Source organism: Kryptolebias marmoratus, linkage group LG9, assembly GCF_001649575.2.
Source record: "Kryptolebias marmoratus isolate JLee-2015 linkage group LG9, ASM164957v2, whole genome shotgun sequence".
Classification (NCBI taxonomy): Eukaryota; Metazoa; Chordata; class Actinopteri; order Cyprinodontiformes; family Rivulidae; genus Kryptolebias; species Kryptolebias marmoratus.
Window position 1 is genome coordinate 25,445,106 of NC_051438.1, and position 16,300 is coordinate 25,461,405.

General features: G+C 39.5%; 1 protein-coding gene across 1 annotated transcript; it reads left to right on the plus strand.

Moving 5' to 3' along the window:
• The first annotated feature begins 990 nt into the window (after positions 1–990).
• Positions 991–15,925, plus strand: elovl6 (ELOVL fatty acid elongase 6). The gene is made up of 4 exons (XM_017417420.3): positions 991–1,229; positions 12,527–12,658; positions 13,145–13,296; positions 13,839–15,925. Exons 1-4 carry the CDS (start codon positions 1,147–1,149, stop codon positions 14,279–14,281), a joined length of 810 nt encoding a protein of 269 aa, XP_017272909.1. The 5' UTR covers positions 991–1,146; the 3' UTR covers positions 14,282–15,925.
• Positions 15,926–16,300: the final 375 nt, after the last annotated feature.

Genomic DNA, 16,300 nt, shown 5'->3' on the forward strand with positions numbered 1-16,300 from the left:
ACAACAACTGGAGTTAGGAGGCAGGATTTATGTAGTGTTAAGAGCACATTAATATATTTTTGATGGCCTCATCAAACCGAGGCCTCACAGATTGTTGTTAAATTCTGAATGTTGAGGAGAGCTTCTGCTTTTTTCCCTCTTCTTCCTCTTTCAGCTCCTTCATTCAGGGTTTGCCTCAGTAGATCATCCGCCTCCAACTCATCCTATCCCAGCATCCTCCTCTCTCACACCCACCTAACACAAAACATGCTTGTGTTGTGTTTTGTTAGAAGTTCAATTAATGAAGGGGCAAACTGGCGAACAAACTATTGTTTGATATGTATGTTTGTTTCTGTGAGGCACAGTGGTGCAGGATTGCTTCCTGACCCGAGGCCTTTCTGGGTGGAGTTTACATGTTCTCCCTGTGCTCATGTGGGATTACCCGGGGTACTCTGGTTTCCTTCCACAGACCAAAAACTTCCAAAAAAAGGTTTAAAACAAAAACAACTGGACTTCTGTTCTGTGGCTCCAGTTGTTTTAAAGTTTTTGGGGATTTACCATGTCCTGGATGAATCTACACCGGCAGACCAAAAACATGCACATTAGGTTAATTGGTAACTTTAAAATTGTCCCTATGTGTGAATGGTTGTTTGTCCCTATGTGATGGACATGCGACCTGTCCAGGGTGTCCTGCGCCTCTCGTCCAGTGATGGCTGGAGATAGACACCAGCTCCCTGCAACCTGGAAAGGAGATGCAGGTAAAGAAAACGGATGTTTGTTTTTTTATGTTTTAATCTAATCATCCTGTTACAGACAGTTTCCTCACATATTACAGAAAGCTGGACAACTTTTCCTGTTGTGGTTCTGAATATAAACATTCATAAAGAGCCGCAGCAGAGGAACCAGAGAGCCACATGTTGTAACAGAGCGGCGGCGCTAGGACCTGGGGGACACCACCTTCAGGAAGAGGGCGTAGGCTCATCAGTCAGCCGGAGGAGGAGGAGGAGGAGGAGGAGGAAGGCAGCAGAGAGGGACTGACTGCCGACCGCGAGGTCCAGACAGCGGCGCGGGCGATGCGAGTCCACGGCTGAAGGAGAGCAGACGACAGAGAAGCACCGAGTCCGAGATCCGTCTTGTTTCAGTGGCGTGAAGAGAAACCGTGTGAACATGTCGGTGTTAGCCCTGCACGAGTATGAATTCGAGAGACAGTTCAACGAGGAAGAAGCCATCCGATGGATGCAGGAGAACTGGTAAGGCTGGTGCTCTCACGCTTTTCAGATGTCACATTTCTGTAACCGGGGGTCGAGGCGGACACGTTTCCTCCGAGCTGGAGGCGCATGATGCGTCCGCTCTGCTCGGCGGGATTAATCCTCCCGGTATCATCCTGTTAGATCAGGCTCCATAACCATCATCTGCAAATTACCGAACATTATGCCTGTAAAACGGAGGAGCAGGGGGGAGGAAATATCACCCAGGCCTAGATGGGTTTGAACAACAGCCGCATTATTGTGCATCCTTCTGGGTTCGGGTTTGTCCTTGACGTCCTGGTGTTTGTTCTCCTTTTTGTAAAGGTCATCCATCCATCCATCCTCCAGCTGCCTCATCCACCCAGTCACTGGGCCAGGAGTTTATTAAGCCCTGTCTGGCTGTGCTGACACACTTCATGTCCACCAGACTAATCCTGATTTTGTCCTTTCAGTCAGATAAAACAAAAGTAGTTTGACAGAAAAAAATCAAATTGCACATGTTGTGTTTTTAAAGCTACACACTGCAAAGTCTGAAAATCAGACATGAAAAGGTTATCCTGAACTATATCAAATGGTGCAATGTGAAAGAGTGGTTTTGAAAAATGCAGTTCTGGAATGTGGGTACGCACTTAATGTAAACAAAGCCCTCAGCTAAATATGCTGAAAACCAATTGCAAGCTTGAGCCATGATTGGTCTTCATTAGGATGGCTGTAGGTAAAGATGGTGGAAACAGACAAGCGAAGAATCTCAGAAAAAAACCAAAACATATAAGAGTGAATCTGCTGCTAAAAGAAAAGGGACTAAGACGGCTGTCGAGAGTAAATATTGGGGATCAATCAGGGCGGTGGAGGGCCGTAAAGTCAGAGCTCGATGTTGAAACACAGAATTTTGCAAAACCTGTAGACAGATAAGTTAAATGTTCAAACCTAACATTTCTTTTTTTTTTATCTGCACTTTAATCAACGAATCTGAGCGTAAATATGTCCGACTTTTCCATCCCTAACGGCTCTACAATGGGCGTTTCCATTGTCAGCCTGTTTTCAGTCACTTGAGCTGTTTATGGAGTTAAACGAACACGCGGTCGTTGGCAGCCATTCACAAATTTCGCTTACAGATCTTTGATTTAAGGCCATGTTAACCATCCATACTAAAATGTTTGTTTCTTTACTTTATCAAGTTTTTATTTTGACTGGTTTTCATGTCCTTGCAGTGAGTACCTTTAAGTCTCACGTGACTGCATTTTAAATTTGAAACACATTTTTTTTAAAGTAATCGTTCAAAATATGTAGCTGGGTGACATCATCATGTAACAACTTTTGTTCAAGCCCAGAAGTTTCAGAGCACAACTGAAAATCGCTCAAAAATGCTTTAAAAATGCATACCACTGTCAATATTGGGAATCATTATTTATTTATTGATTAATTAAGTTTTTTGACAAAAGAGGAGACTTAAACTGCTGGTTATTTTTTATTTTAATCACTAAAGAAGCTCACCTGAGTCTCTTACAGTCAGTATTATAACATTTATATTTAAAGGACTGATAGATCAATATAGATAGAAATAAGGTGTTGTGTCACTGTTTGCCCAGGGTGATGTCTGAGGGTTTGCACAACACGCAGTAGTAATGCTGATGTTTTACTGATAAGTAAATATTGCCTAGCGGTTGTGTGCGGTGGAGCATTTTCTGCGTAGGTTTATCCAACTATCCTTTGAGTGGACTCACTGGAGGGTCATTGCTGTCCAGGTCCATGCCAGGTTGATCAAGAAATGCCTGTGAGCACAACGAAATGAATCATGCGTGAAGTAAGCTTCATTAAACATGCAGCAGGATTTCCACGAAGCACCGCAGCAGAAGCAGGTTGTTCATCTGGACTCTTCTGCCATCAGTTTGGACTGTTTGTAGAGTAGAGTCATATTCTAAATAATTTCCCCCCACCCACCTAAATGCAGCCTTTGGAGCCTTTTTTGTTGCCCTCATTCAGTGAAACGTGCGAGTGTGAGTCAGTTAAAAAGAGGGAGGCAGCGTGGTTGCAGTGTTATGGAGCTGTCCATACCCTAGTACTGACAGCCCACCAATAGCATTCATCTTCTGATGTCTGCTGACAGAGCTTTAACCAATCAGAGTGCAGCTGATCTGTGCCGACCTCTCTGTGCCGTTCCTGTAGTCTGCTACAGGATATCAGACCGGGCCAGTGCACATGGCCCTTAGAGGCAACAAGCATGGAAAAATAGGATGTGATCGGTTCTTTATAACATTTACAGGGTGCAAAAATGAAATAACTGACTTGTTTTTCTGGCTCAAGGGTGAGGTCTAAGAATAAAAGGTTTGAAGGCAGATAGATAAACAGTTTAGGGTTCTGCTCAGTGCAGCATAACAAGCTTATGTTTTTTTATAGACACGGTTATTCAGTTGAAGTGTCATTTATCTGTATAAAAACTACACAGACTGTAAATTCCTGTTTATTTCGCTTGTTTACTACTTTGGCTTAATGTAGTTTTTGATCTGACTTTGTGAAAACTGTAATCTGCATGCAGCTGAAACTGGAAACTCAAAGTTTTCTGTCTCTGCTAGGGTAAAAATCGAATAAATGTTCAGAAAGAATATAAATTTACTTCTTCAAAATTTGAGTAAAATTCCCCTAAATGGCACCTTGCTAAGATAGGGACAACTTTAAGTTCTTTTTGAGTCTCAGTTTGTCAATCAGTGACGAGGAATCTTCACATAGTATCTTTTTAATCATTTATTCTCATAGATAAAAGGTTAAAAAAGCTTATTTGCTCTTATTTGGTATGAATGAGATAAACACGGCTCGGTACATTGATCTGATATATTTCCAAGAGACAAGCAGCAGGCAGTTCAGCATTACAAAGTAAGCAATTAAGAAAGTGGAAGGAGAAAACAAAGACTTAAATGTTGTGTGAATCAAACTTTATGTCTTCTTCCTCCTGTAATCAATTGCATCCACTTAATCAAAGTTGACACCGCTGAGGAAAGAGACCAAAACGACTGACTGTAACAAACCTGAGGTGGACCGTGTGAGCTGATTATTACATTAAAAGACAAAAAGTGTTTGTTTTTTTTTCTCACTTGTTGTGTTTGTTACTGTTTCCTTTCAGTTTGAAGAGTGTATCACACTGTCCTCAGAATCACTGCTTAAACTGGATTCTGGTACATTCTCAGTTCGATGTTATTAATTTTAGTTAACTTCTTCTGTAACACTCAGTTAAACCTAGTTAATCTTGTCCCATTAACCGCTTCTTCAGCTCATCAAGGATAAATGGCCTCTAATTCAATTCTGCATTTACTTGTGACAGTCAACTCGTATTTCAGTTTCTTTGAAAAGACTGGGTACCTTTTTTTCTCAGTAAAGGGTTTCTAAAGAAAGCTCATCTTGATTCAATTTAGACTTCACTTTAAGATGTCCAAGTTGAAGAAGTTTTGAGTTATGTTTGGGGTCTAATAATGTGTTCAAAGTTTAGGCATGTTTTTTTTTAAAATCTCAACACAGCTGATCAGTTTTGTTTATCAGGCATCTTTGCTGACTGACAGCCGTGTAGGTGTGAGCTTCGGGGTAGGGTCAGGTTTCCAGGCCTTGATGAGTTCAGTCGATAACTCTTTCCTTTAAGTTTCATGTTACTTGTGCAGTCCGAGAGCGCTCCAGCTCTGTTTTAATGGTTTGAGCCCTTCTGTCGGATGTAAGAGACCAGTAGATACCTTCTATTATTAAGAGTTTTAGTGATTTTAACATAAATGTTTTTTTTCTTCTACAATTTATATATGCATTCTTGGTTTTTCAAGAATTCAGCTGTTCTCATATCTGCATGCCTGTAGATACCAGATATTAGATACCGTGATCCAGTCAGGGAACTTAAAAGAAAACATAATTTGGCAAGCAATAGTTGGTTGATAACACTTCTACTTTAAATGATAGTAGACATGAATTTGAGGTGAATTAGTTTTGTTTTTTCTTTTTTTTTTTTTCAAAAATTTCTAACTGTGAATACATAGCTTTCCATACATATGACAAAAAATTGTTCTTAATCAGATATTGTAACTCTGCAAATACCCGAAACTGAAGCACACTGAAATGTTTTCAGCTGATTGTAGAAAACCAAAATCTCCTGTGTTCAGTATCTCTTATGTTTTCAACATTCTTATGGATATTCATTTTTGCATAATTGGACATTTTAAGAAGAGCTTCACACGGTGATGCTGATCGGTCTTGACCGCATTGACCCATCCTCAGGCTTGATTTTAGCTTCATTCCCCTTTCTTTAGTCATAGGGGAGGCCAGTGACAAAATTAGGTCCTGCCTAAGGTTTTGCTGCAGTCCTTTGTGACTTTTATATTTTATCAGCCTTTTAAGGAAAAGCTTAAACCACAGGAGGAAGTAGTGTCTTTTACAGTGATTTGGTTTAAATGTAATTTTATTTTTAGTTGTGTTGCATATTAGTGAAACGAGATCAGGAAATATGCAATGAAAGCTTGCAAACTGGATTGGTCCATGATCCACTTCATTTGTCATATTCTCTTTCTATGCCATATTTCTAATCCTTTGCCCTTCTGGTTAATAATCCTTGAAGTGATAATTGAAGTGCATAGATTTGGTAAAAAATCTGCATGTTGCTGTTTATTCAAAGCTATACAAGCTCAAAAACCCTTTGTTTTCATTCATAAGCCCCTTTCACACAACACTTTGAATCCAGACCATAGACACACTCATCCCATGTTGATGTCCTGAAAGCCCTAACAACCCTCAGGAGGGAGGGGAGTGAAATTCATCTGCATGCAAATTTAGCTTTCCTAAATAGAGCATCTCATACAGCTTGGAACTATCCAGTTTTGAATTAAAATAGTTCCCCTGTGTGAAGCAAAATTTCTTTTGCTACATAGTAGATGTCCAGTTGCCTTGTCCTGGAGGACTGAGAATCCTCACCATCACACATTGATGTCACATGACTGGGATAAAACTGAGGTGGGATGAAGGAGGAGGAGGTAAAAGTTGATCCAGCCATGAATGTAGTTCTAAAGCTGAGTTGGTGGGAAGTGGGCGGCAGTGCTTTCAGGCCTACACTCTAACCAGCTGTGCTGCTATCACTCTGCTGGTTGCATGTGTGTAAGCAAACATCATCATGTGATTCAGCCAGCCTGATTGGTTTTTGTGCAATTGACTAAAAGTACGCTAACGAGGGGATTGACTTCGTGGTCTGATCACACATCCATAGTGTGAAAAGGGCTATAATTAAAACTTCATTTGATTTGGTTTTGATTAGATGCGGAAAGTGATTTTCTTTTTTTTATTAAGTCATTCATGTAATTATAAGAATTCAAATAGCTTATGTGACTATTGTCCTTAATAAACATGTTTCTTGTTTTCACTGGCACCTGGTAATGTGTTGCTAACACTACAGCAAGGTGGCAGTTGGCATACAAGTTGTATGCTAACTGTCATGGTGCTTTTTACAGTACAAATGGATTCTTTTGCCAAAATACCTGCCAGTAAAAGTCCTGTGATCTGCCTCAGGCATTGGAGTTTTATTTGGCAAGGGTTACAGTGTGGTTAGCTTCATTATTGCAGCCCCTTTTTACATTAATAATTAGACTTGTGTAAATGAATTAACATTATAAATTACATCTATTGTCTGTAGTTTCCTGGATAACAGGTTTTCTGTAACTGTTACATTTTATCTACAGCACCTTTTTGTTTTGTTTTATTGGTGCTATGCTCATCCTACTCTTTGTATAGTAGTTTAGGAAGCATAACACTGTCTGGGAAGTAAGCTAAACTGGTGTGCTTTTGTGTGCACCCATTTACATATTTGTTTTGCATGCCATTGCCACGAGTGACACTGTAAAAAACACCCACTGGCAATGAAGTTGGACACCAGCTCACAGGCCTGCAGAGTCATCCTCAGGCTGAAACAGAATTATATAACAGGTGAAATCTCCTGGGCCAGCTTATACAGATCCAAGTTACCCAGCAGATTTGCCAGCAGCTTTATACAACACTGTCAGTGGGGGAGGGGGGGGTATCTAAAGCAACAATGTTGTCATGTACTTTGCTAAAGAATTTGAGTACAGTGACTATCATAAACTACTTGTATAAAGTACTGTAGGTTGATGTCTGAACTTCTTGGTTTGAGCAAAGCCAGCTTTCAGGCTGATAAATAGTCGTTTCAGTTTGGTTTGTGGGTTTTAATTGACTGTTTTTTTGAACTTTTTTTTTTAAAGACATCAGATTGTTATCAGGATGCAGCAGCAACGCAGACCAGACCAGCGCCCAATATCTTCCTCACTGATAATAATCACACATGTAAGAAATGCCAGAGATTCCTTTTGTGTTGCCTTTTGCATACCATTCTGTGTGAAAACATTAACAAGGATTGTCTCTTAAGTTACTCCCTTAGAGAGACATACAGTGTATTCTTTTTCCATCATACTGATGCTCAAACATCCAACTGCTGAAATGTCTCCAACCTTGCAGCAGTCAAGGAAACTGTGCTGATTCTGTTCCTCAGATTCATGCTGATTCCAGAAGCGATCTGACACTGTAGTTTTTCATTTGTGCTGCATCGGGCCGCTTTGACAAACAGCCGAGTCGAGCGTATTTCCCCAACCCTCCTGTAAGCACATATTGTCTCATGTAGACACAAGTTAACCAGAGACGTTTCTGAAATGGTAGCTTTGATTTGTAATATTTGGCCTTTACTATAAAAATGGCACTCTTATTAGTTTAAGCAGATTTCCCAAATACTTCAATTTATACTGTAGTTTAAGTTTTTTAGCTCTTTTGTAGTTGTAAAATGGATGTTCTATGCTGCCTTTTGTTTCTGAAACCATGTGCAGCATGTTTCCAGTATTGTAAAGCCATGTTTTGAATGTTTGGGGTGGATTGGAAGGCTGAGAACCCGTGTTGAGCTGTAGAGGAACAGGGGAGTGTGAAGGTACATTCACACTTGTATTTCTGATATTCTATTTTCAGACAGTGAATATGCAACATCGCTGCCTTCGTCAAGCCTTCATTCTGGATTTATCCAGACATGACAGAGCATTTACAGAAAAAAAAAAAATACAAAAATGCTGCGTGCTGGTGCAATATTTGTCACCTGCTTCACGACATGGAGCTGAGAACAGATAATGGGAGTCAAAGCTGTGAGTAGAGATTAGGAGGAACACAGATTTCTTTGTAGGCCGACTGATATTAAAGCTTACTTTTGAACAGTTACCAACATTTCTGTCTGTGGAGCTGATGTAGCTGACATTGTTGTTTTTTGTTTTAACTCTTTAATGCCTTTTGGTAGAAAAATCTAAACTTAGTTTTAAGCATCTGGCCTGTGTGGGACATTAACCTCAGCACCCTTGTGTTTCCAGTTTAACCATCTGATCTTCTGACCTATTCAGTTTCTTACACTTTGTATTAGAAAGTCTAACAGGGGATCAGATGCTTTTTGTTTCTTAATTTCTTCCATTACAGCTTTTTTTCCAAACTGAAAACAAGATCTAAATTTGATCAACACTAACATAATAGATTCTGGTCAATATTGTTACAGAAACATAAGAAAATATCAATATTAAAATATCAGGGAGCAAAATATTCAAACAAATTGCAGACACAAACTGCATGCAAAAAATATAGCAATCAGATGGACCCCCTTTCCCCCAAATCCCCACAGCCGGCACATGGAGAGTGTTGGGAACATCGTGATGACAGAACATGTGGGGTTTATTGCAGCTGACTTCGCTGTCGCAGTATTCTACAATACTGTTACACATGCATGTTTTCTTAATATTGTGCAGCCCTAAAACCTTCAGCACCCTGGTCATTTTGCTTATTCGGCCTGTCATGTAAAGTGACGTTTGCATAGAAAGGGTCACAGAGTTTTGTGACTGAAGACAGTTTCTGGTTCTTCAAGGTCTTTACAACAACAACAACAACAAGCAGCAGCAACCTTGTCAGCTTTGACTGGGCCCTTAGGCTTCTTCACCCTGTTATTATTTTTCTGACAACAGGGTAATGTATTTTCTAAATATACCACAGTAGGCTGCATATATGGAATACTTTGGCTTAGAAAATAAGATGGGAAGGTTTATTATCAGCTATTAAAAATATAAACCACAGTAATAGTTATTTTGTTACAGAAAAGTCATTTCTGTGTTAATATTTGCTACAAAGAGAATTACAATCAACATTTTTTGACACAGGATCTTGAACTTATTGTTCCCAAATACGTCCTGAAGACCTAATTTAAAGTGAGAAAACAAAAAAACATGAAACATGACCCTCAAATCAGTTACCCACAGATAACAACTGAACAGGCTAGCTGCATGCATATACCTAAATTATTCTTTGTAAGTGAGAGAGGTTTAGCTTTTTCTTGTGTTTTAAAAATAACAGTGAGTCACTTGTTCAACCACATATTTAAGCTGGGTTTTTGGTGCCTTCGTAGCACATCAGTGTCATATGAAATTAAAGAGCTGGGGGGGTTCAGTTGATTCATCACTGATGGGGCTCTGACCCAGCAATGAAAGTAGTCACTGAGCTGAATTAAAACATTGAGGTTTTAGATGTCAGCACGGTGTCGTTTTTGGTCAACTGTATCCCTGCTTCTGTCATTTAAAGGTTTTTGTCAGTGGAAAAAAAAAAAAAAAAAAGTAAGCAGATATATCTGATGAAGCAGAAAAGCCACAAGGCAATTTTAATGTTTCAGATGCAATATTAGAGTTTGGCTATAATGTGGAACGCTGACCCCTGCTGGTCCTGTAAGATAATGATTTTATAGCAAAAGTAAACAATTCCCTGTTCCCACATGGTTTTATTGACTCAGTTATTACTTCACCAGTTGGCCTAGTTTGTCTGTTTGTCAGGTTGTTGGGGTTATTTCAAACTACCGAGCTGAATTTGAATCTTGGTTCCAAATTAGAACCTGAGTTTCCATTAAGTTTTGGTTCAGTAGATGGAAATGCAACATGGCTTTGTCTCTCTTTTCAGTGAGGAGTAACTCACCTATATAAGACAAAATATTTTCAGTCAAATCGGTAAGAACCCATTGCTTAATAATTATTAAAGTTTATAAAATGATTAATTTGCAAAGAAACTATTAAAAAGTATAAATGGCAATTTTATTTTTTACAAACAAAACTCTTCTGAATTCATGATCTTACTTTTTAATACTTATTATCTGCACTGTTTCCTGTGGCCCAAAGTCATTAAAAGTATAATTTTGCTCCTGTTAACAATTCTGTGCCTTTAAAATATTATCGAAGGACGACAGTAACGACCTGAAAGACCGTTTGTTTTGTAGCCTGCTTTTCTGTCTGCACTTTTGGGCACAGAAATTGACCCTTTTCCTTTTTTTGTTTGTTTTTCTGAGTGCAGAGTGTTAAACAGATTTCTCATGCAGTATCTTCGTCTGCAAAGGATCTCATTATATCTAGAAGATACTCAGTGTACCTTTCCCCTTGGATGAAATACTGGAATTGTTCCTCTGCTTTCTCTCCAGCTACACTACAGTATGTAGGCCACTTTGTTGTGTGTTACTCTGTCCTGCCCTTCTCCCTTTGTGGTTGAGAAATCAATCAATCAAACAATCAATCAATCAGTCAATATTTATTTATAAAGCACTTTACAGCAGCCAAATGGTGCACAGAGTGCTTCACAATACAAAAGTTAAAAGAAATCCATAAAAAACAATACAAAAACTAATAGATATTAAAAGCCTGCCTGAATAAAAAGGTTTTAAGATTGGGTTTAAAAAGGCCCAGGTCCTGAGGTAGTCAGTTCCACGGTCTGGATGCAGCGACCCAAAAGGCCCGGTCAGCCCAACGTTTGTATGTAGACTTAGGGAAAAATGGTGAAGATGTATTAGTTGATCTTAAGGTCCTCTCATGCTCAAGGAAAGCTACTAGATCAGCTGAATAAGGTGGGGCAAGAACCATAAAAGTTAAAAATCAATTCTAAGATGGCCTGGAAACCAGTGGAGGGAGAATAAAACGGGGGAGACGTGCTCACGTCTGGGAGAAACGGTGATGTCATTCTGCAGTCCTGTTGTCATTCTGTGAAAGCAGCTTCTTTTGACTTTGCCCAGACTGAGTTGTCCTTTGTTCTGCAGAGGAGGCCACTAACAGATTGATGTGGCATGTTTTGCCCTTAGAAAAAAAGTAGAACGCACAAAGATGCCTTTTATTTTTATAAAACCTGCAATCTTTCTCTTATTGTGAGAGAAATTAGTACACTGTCACCCATTTGTCCTCTGGTCCTCACTTCCCAGAGCAGACAGATGCTGCACGTCTTTAATTCCTCGAGTCAGGAGTGAGAGATTTCATTTAATGGGTCTGAAAACGGACTAAGTGATGTTTTATCAGGCGGGCTTTTCTTCTAGATTGAGTGTGATATATCAGAACACTCAAAGATATTATTTGAACTTTTGCTCAAGTTTCTGGTGTAACTAACATAATTTGATAATATTTTGATGATGATGATGATTTACAGTTGGTAAGAAGCATAAAACAAAGACCCCGAGTGTCCTGAGGTGCAGTGAATGCAGCATTATTTGTTGTTGTAGGCAGGTGGAGGTAAAGATGAGGAGGCAGACTGACTCCGCTCTGAGCTGCTAACTGAACGAAACATTTAGTTTGTGTCATATTTGCAGATTTATGGAACATTATAAGGGGTCACAAACCAACCGTAACCTGCAACATAAACATCAAAGTTTACTTCCTCTAAACTTTTTGGCTTTTTTGGCTCCCTGTCCAATAGGAAACCAAAGCTGATCTGGTTTTTGGTTGCATGCTTCAGTCCTTTGTTTGCGCTGCTCAGCTTCCTGTCTGTCAAGTCGGACCACCTGTGCTTTCTATTTTCTGCTGAGTGCTGGGAAATGCTTTTCTTCGGATTCAGTGCATCCAGGTGGTGGTTCAGCAGGAGCCCTTTACTTCATGTAGCACAGCAATAATCACAAACTAAAATTTAAGCATTTCGTGACATTTGGACGTCGGCTCAGATTTTAACTCCAGACACTGATAAGAAATCAGTGCGGATATTGTTTGTGCTTCGCAATCAGTATGTTGGCATCGTCTGTTTAAGAGCAGAACAATTAAATAACTTCAGACATGATGCACCAAGATATGATGCATTCAAGATAAATAGCTGTTTGACATTTTTGGGCTGGATTTGTGACGTTTCTTAGAGTTCAGACTTTTTGACCCCTTACAGCAGTTGTGTTGAACATTAGTCTTACCAGAAAGGCTGAGACAAAGACGAATTCAGAGAAAATGATGTGTTATCTCTTTTTGTGTTTACAGGAAGAAGTCCTTTCTGTACTCTGCACTCTATGCTGCCTGTATCCTGGGGGGCCGCCATGTCATGAAACAGAGGGAAAAGTTTGAGTTGAGGAAACCACTGGTGCTATGGTCCCTCACGCTTGCTGTATTCAGGTAAAAACACTTTAACAGATAAATAATACATTTCAAAAACTTCAAATAACCTGCTCTTGGGGAACGAGTATCTGCCTAATTCCATTAGGCCAAACATTTTCCCAAGTTTACTTTTCTCACAGGGTTTTCTCTGGCTCATTAGTTTAAATACTGAAATTATGTCATATATGTTGTAGTATTTGCAATTATTGTTATTATTATTAGTAGTAATTATGTCATCATACTAAGATGAGAAAAAGAGGCTCTTTGTATTATAGAAACAGAAGAGCTGCACAACAAAATTCGTAAAGTTGTATTTAGAGCTAACACACTGGATTTAGGCTTTATCTGCTCAGTATATGCAGCATACTGTCACACTGGAGAACTGAACTGCAATTCTACAAGCCTTAGTAGCATAGATGGAAATATTTAAAAACAGGTAAACTAGAAATTGCTGACTCTTTGCTATGAAATCATTTAGTGTCTTCATTGTTCCTGTTGATGTAGTATATTTGGTGCCATCCGAACTGGGAGCTACATGACGTTTGTCCTGATGACCAAAGGGCTCAAACAGTCAGTCTGTGATCAGGGCTTCTACAACGGGCCGGTCAGCAAGTTCTGGGCTTACGCTTTTGTTCTTAGTAAAGCACCTGAACTGGGTAAGTGAAGACGGGTCTGATATCGTCTGTGTGCTGGGTGTATTATAACGACATGCAAAGGTTTGGGCAAGATTTCTGCAAGATGATTAGAAAATGACATGATTTCCAAAAAAAAACTTCAAGTGAAAGATGACACGTTTTTACAAAAGCCCTCAGAGGCTTCGTAATTCCACTTTGTCTGAATAAGAAAAATCCTTAATCCTTAACCTTGAATGTGGATGAACTGCAAAAGTTAATCTCTTCTAATTTTGCTCATGGGACACTTAAGATAGTCTTCATCTTAATCAGTTCATAACATGTTTCCCTATTGTGCTGACAGATCAAAAAAAATCAAATTTGTGGAGGTAAATATTTTAAAATAAATTAATTTTGCTACAGTGTTTGTTTATGTGGGGTTAAAAAGTGCAATAAATATATTTATATATATGTTTTGTTTTTCCTACTATGCTGCTTAGTTTCAGTATCTTTGTGTGCCAAGATTCATTGAGATGAGACGTTCTTCTCTTTGAAGAATCCTTTCCTGTATGCTGTCCCACCTGCAGGTGACACGCTTTTTATCGTCCTGAGGAAACAGAAGCTCATCTTCCTCCACTGGTACCACCACATTACAGTGCTGCTCTACTCCTGGTACTCATACAAAGACATGGTGGCTGGCGGCGGATGGTTCATGACCATGAACTACTTGGTCCACGCCGTCATGTACTCGTACTACGCTTTGCGGGCAGCCGGCTTCAAGGTGTCGCGCAAATTTGCCATGTTCATCACGCTGACCCAGATCACCCAGATGCTGATGGGCTGTGTGGTCAACTACCTGGTGTACTCGTGGATGCAGCAGGGCCAGGAGTGTCCATCCCACATGCAGAACATTGTGTGGTCCTCCCTCATGTACCTCAGCTATTTTGTGCTCTTTGTCCAGTTCTTTTTTGAAGCCTACATTGGCAAGTCCAAATCAGCAGCAGGAACTGTAAGCAAGAAAAGCGATTAGAGAAATACCAAAAGTCTGGGGGGAAAAGGGAGATTGTTTGAAAAAAGAAAAAGGGAAATTATACTGACAACAGGGACCAGTGACTTCAAAGATATTTGGCCTGAGATGAGAGAGATGTGGCATGGGGGCAGGGGCATTAAGGGCTATTAAGAGGAGAGGGTGGGGAGGGGGAGAATCCTAAAATGATTGGTGTTTGTGCTCAGCATTACTACTAATGTGCAGATTTTAAAAACAAAATCTCCTTGGAGGTGATGTGTCCCTTGAAGGAAACTGAGGAAGCAGCACCACCATGTAGAAAAGCCACCACGAGTTGTTCACTTGGAGTTTAAAACTTCCCCTTTTTGAATTCACATTCAGTACTTTTAAAATTGGGGAAAAAATAGGCAAAATGATAAAATATAATTTAACTAGGTCTGCCAGAAAAAACTGTATTTATTACTGACAGAAAAGGGTACGTAAAGTGATGGATGGTGTCAGCGTTAACATGAGCCATCTGCTTTTTTTTTGTCTGTCTGTCTGTTTGTTTTATTGATTTGACCTGAGAAAGAAGAAGTTCGATACATCAGTGAATGAGTGAAGCTGAACTTTAACAGTTGATATGAAGTGATTAGGCGAGGGCACTGTGTGGTCTGTGTCTTACATTGCGAGTTGCAATAATTTTCTCAGGTCTTAGGTTGTCTCTTTCTGAATATAATATGCATATCAAGATGAAGTAGACATGTTTAACATCTGCTCCAGTTTACAGTATGGCTGTGTTGATTCTACGATGATTAAAGAAAAATAAACGTGTGAGTGACAGAATGAAGCTGATTGGTTCTGACTGACAGAGATGAATCCACTGATTGGGATTAGCTGCTGACAGTGCGCTGCCTCAACACTTGCTTTGACCTTACAGAAGCCGCCGACTACAAATGATAAATGGCCTGACATTAATTTCCTTCTTTGTGTTAAAGGATCTCTACCAATAAGGAAAACCAGTCTGTTGGACACTGAAGGCTTAGATTGAGTACACACATATTTATGTTTAGAAAAGAGAAAAAAAAATAAAAATAAACATGCAAATTGTCAACATCTGCTGTATTGAAAACAATAGTATGTATCCTTAATGGTGTCTGTTGTGCTATTGTTTATTTGCACTGTATCAATGTCAGAAAACAGCTGTTGCTGAAAACTTCTAATGTATGAACAAAGTGTGTGAAAATGTGACTCGTGGTGATTGTGGTGTTTTTGTTTGTTGTCTGCACCATCCTGGCATCACACACATGCATAGTCCATGTTTTGGTGCTGAAAGTAAAAAAACCCCAAAACAAACAACAATAACAGCCCCCACCTTCCCCGGACAGTTAAAGACAACATTTGGGGCGAGGGTGATGGGGGGGGGTTGCTTTTAGATATTCCACATATCTCTGAAGAGAAGCAGAAAACGTGTGTAGATGTAGCAGTAATGGAACAGTTTAGTTGCATAGATCTTTGTAGTTTACCCAGAACTCCATTTTTGGTCCCCAAATCAGTTTATACCAACACCGGATTGGATCAGACCGCATGTAATTGCATTTGAGCTGGACCTGTTTACTTCTTTGTACAGTGCCCTGAGATGACTTTTGTTGTGAAATGGTGCTTTCTAAATAAACTGAAGCAAACTGACTTCGCTGGTGGCATACATGAGTGACGCATAAGAAAAATATTTACGCTGATTAAAAAAACAAACAATAAATTAAGCACAATTAAAATCGCCTACGTGAGTGTTCACTTCCACCAAGAGCTGGAAAGTGACGGCACATACACTCAAACATGGTACTCGTTTATTTTACACAAAAACATGTCAACTTTACACAACACTATACGTTCACCACACATTCCACTCCAAATGTATTTAAGATTGACCAATACTTTTACAAAGAAGTCCTTACACGGCAAATAAAAAAGAAATAAAAGCCACGCATTGTAAACAATAAACCAGCAGTTACCAAACGTTTTGTCTTCTGTCATCTTTCAGCATAAAAAGGAACGTGTTGGTCA

Coding starts and splice junctions, on each gene's coding strand:
- elovl6 (XM_017417420.3), top strand. CDS start 1,147: ATGTCGGTGTTAGCCCTGCACGAGTATGAATTCGAGAGACAGTTCAAC. Junction 12,659..13,144: donor CTCACGCTTGCTGTATTCAG/GTAAAAACACTT, acceptor CTGTTGATGTAG/TATATTTGGTGCCATCCGAA. Junction 13,297..13,838: donor TAGTAAAGCACCTGAACTGG/GTAAGTGAAGAC, acceptor TCCCACCTGCAG/GTGACACGCTTTTTATCGTC.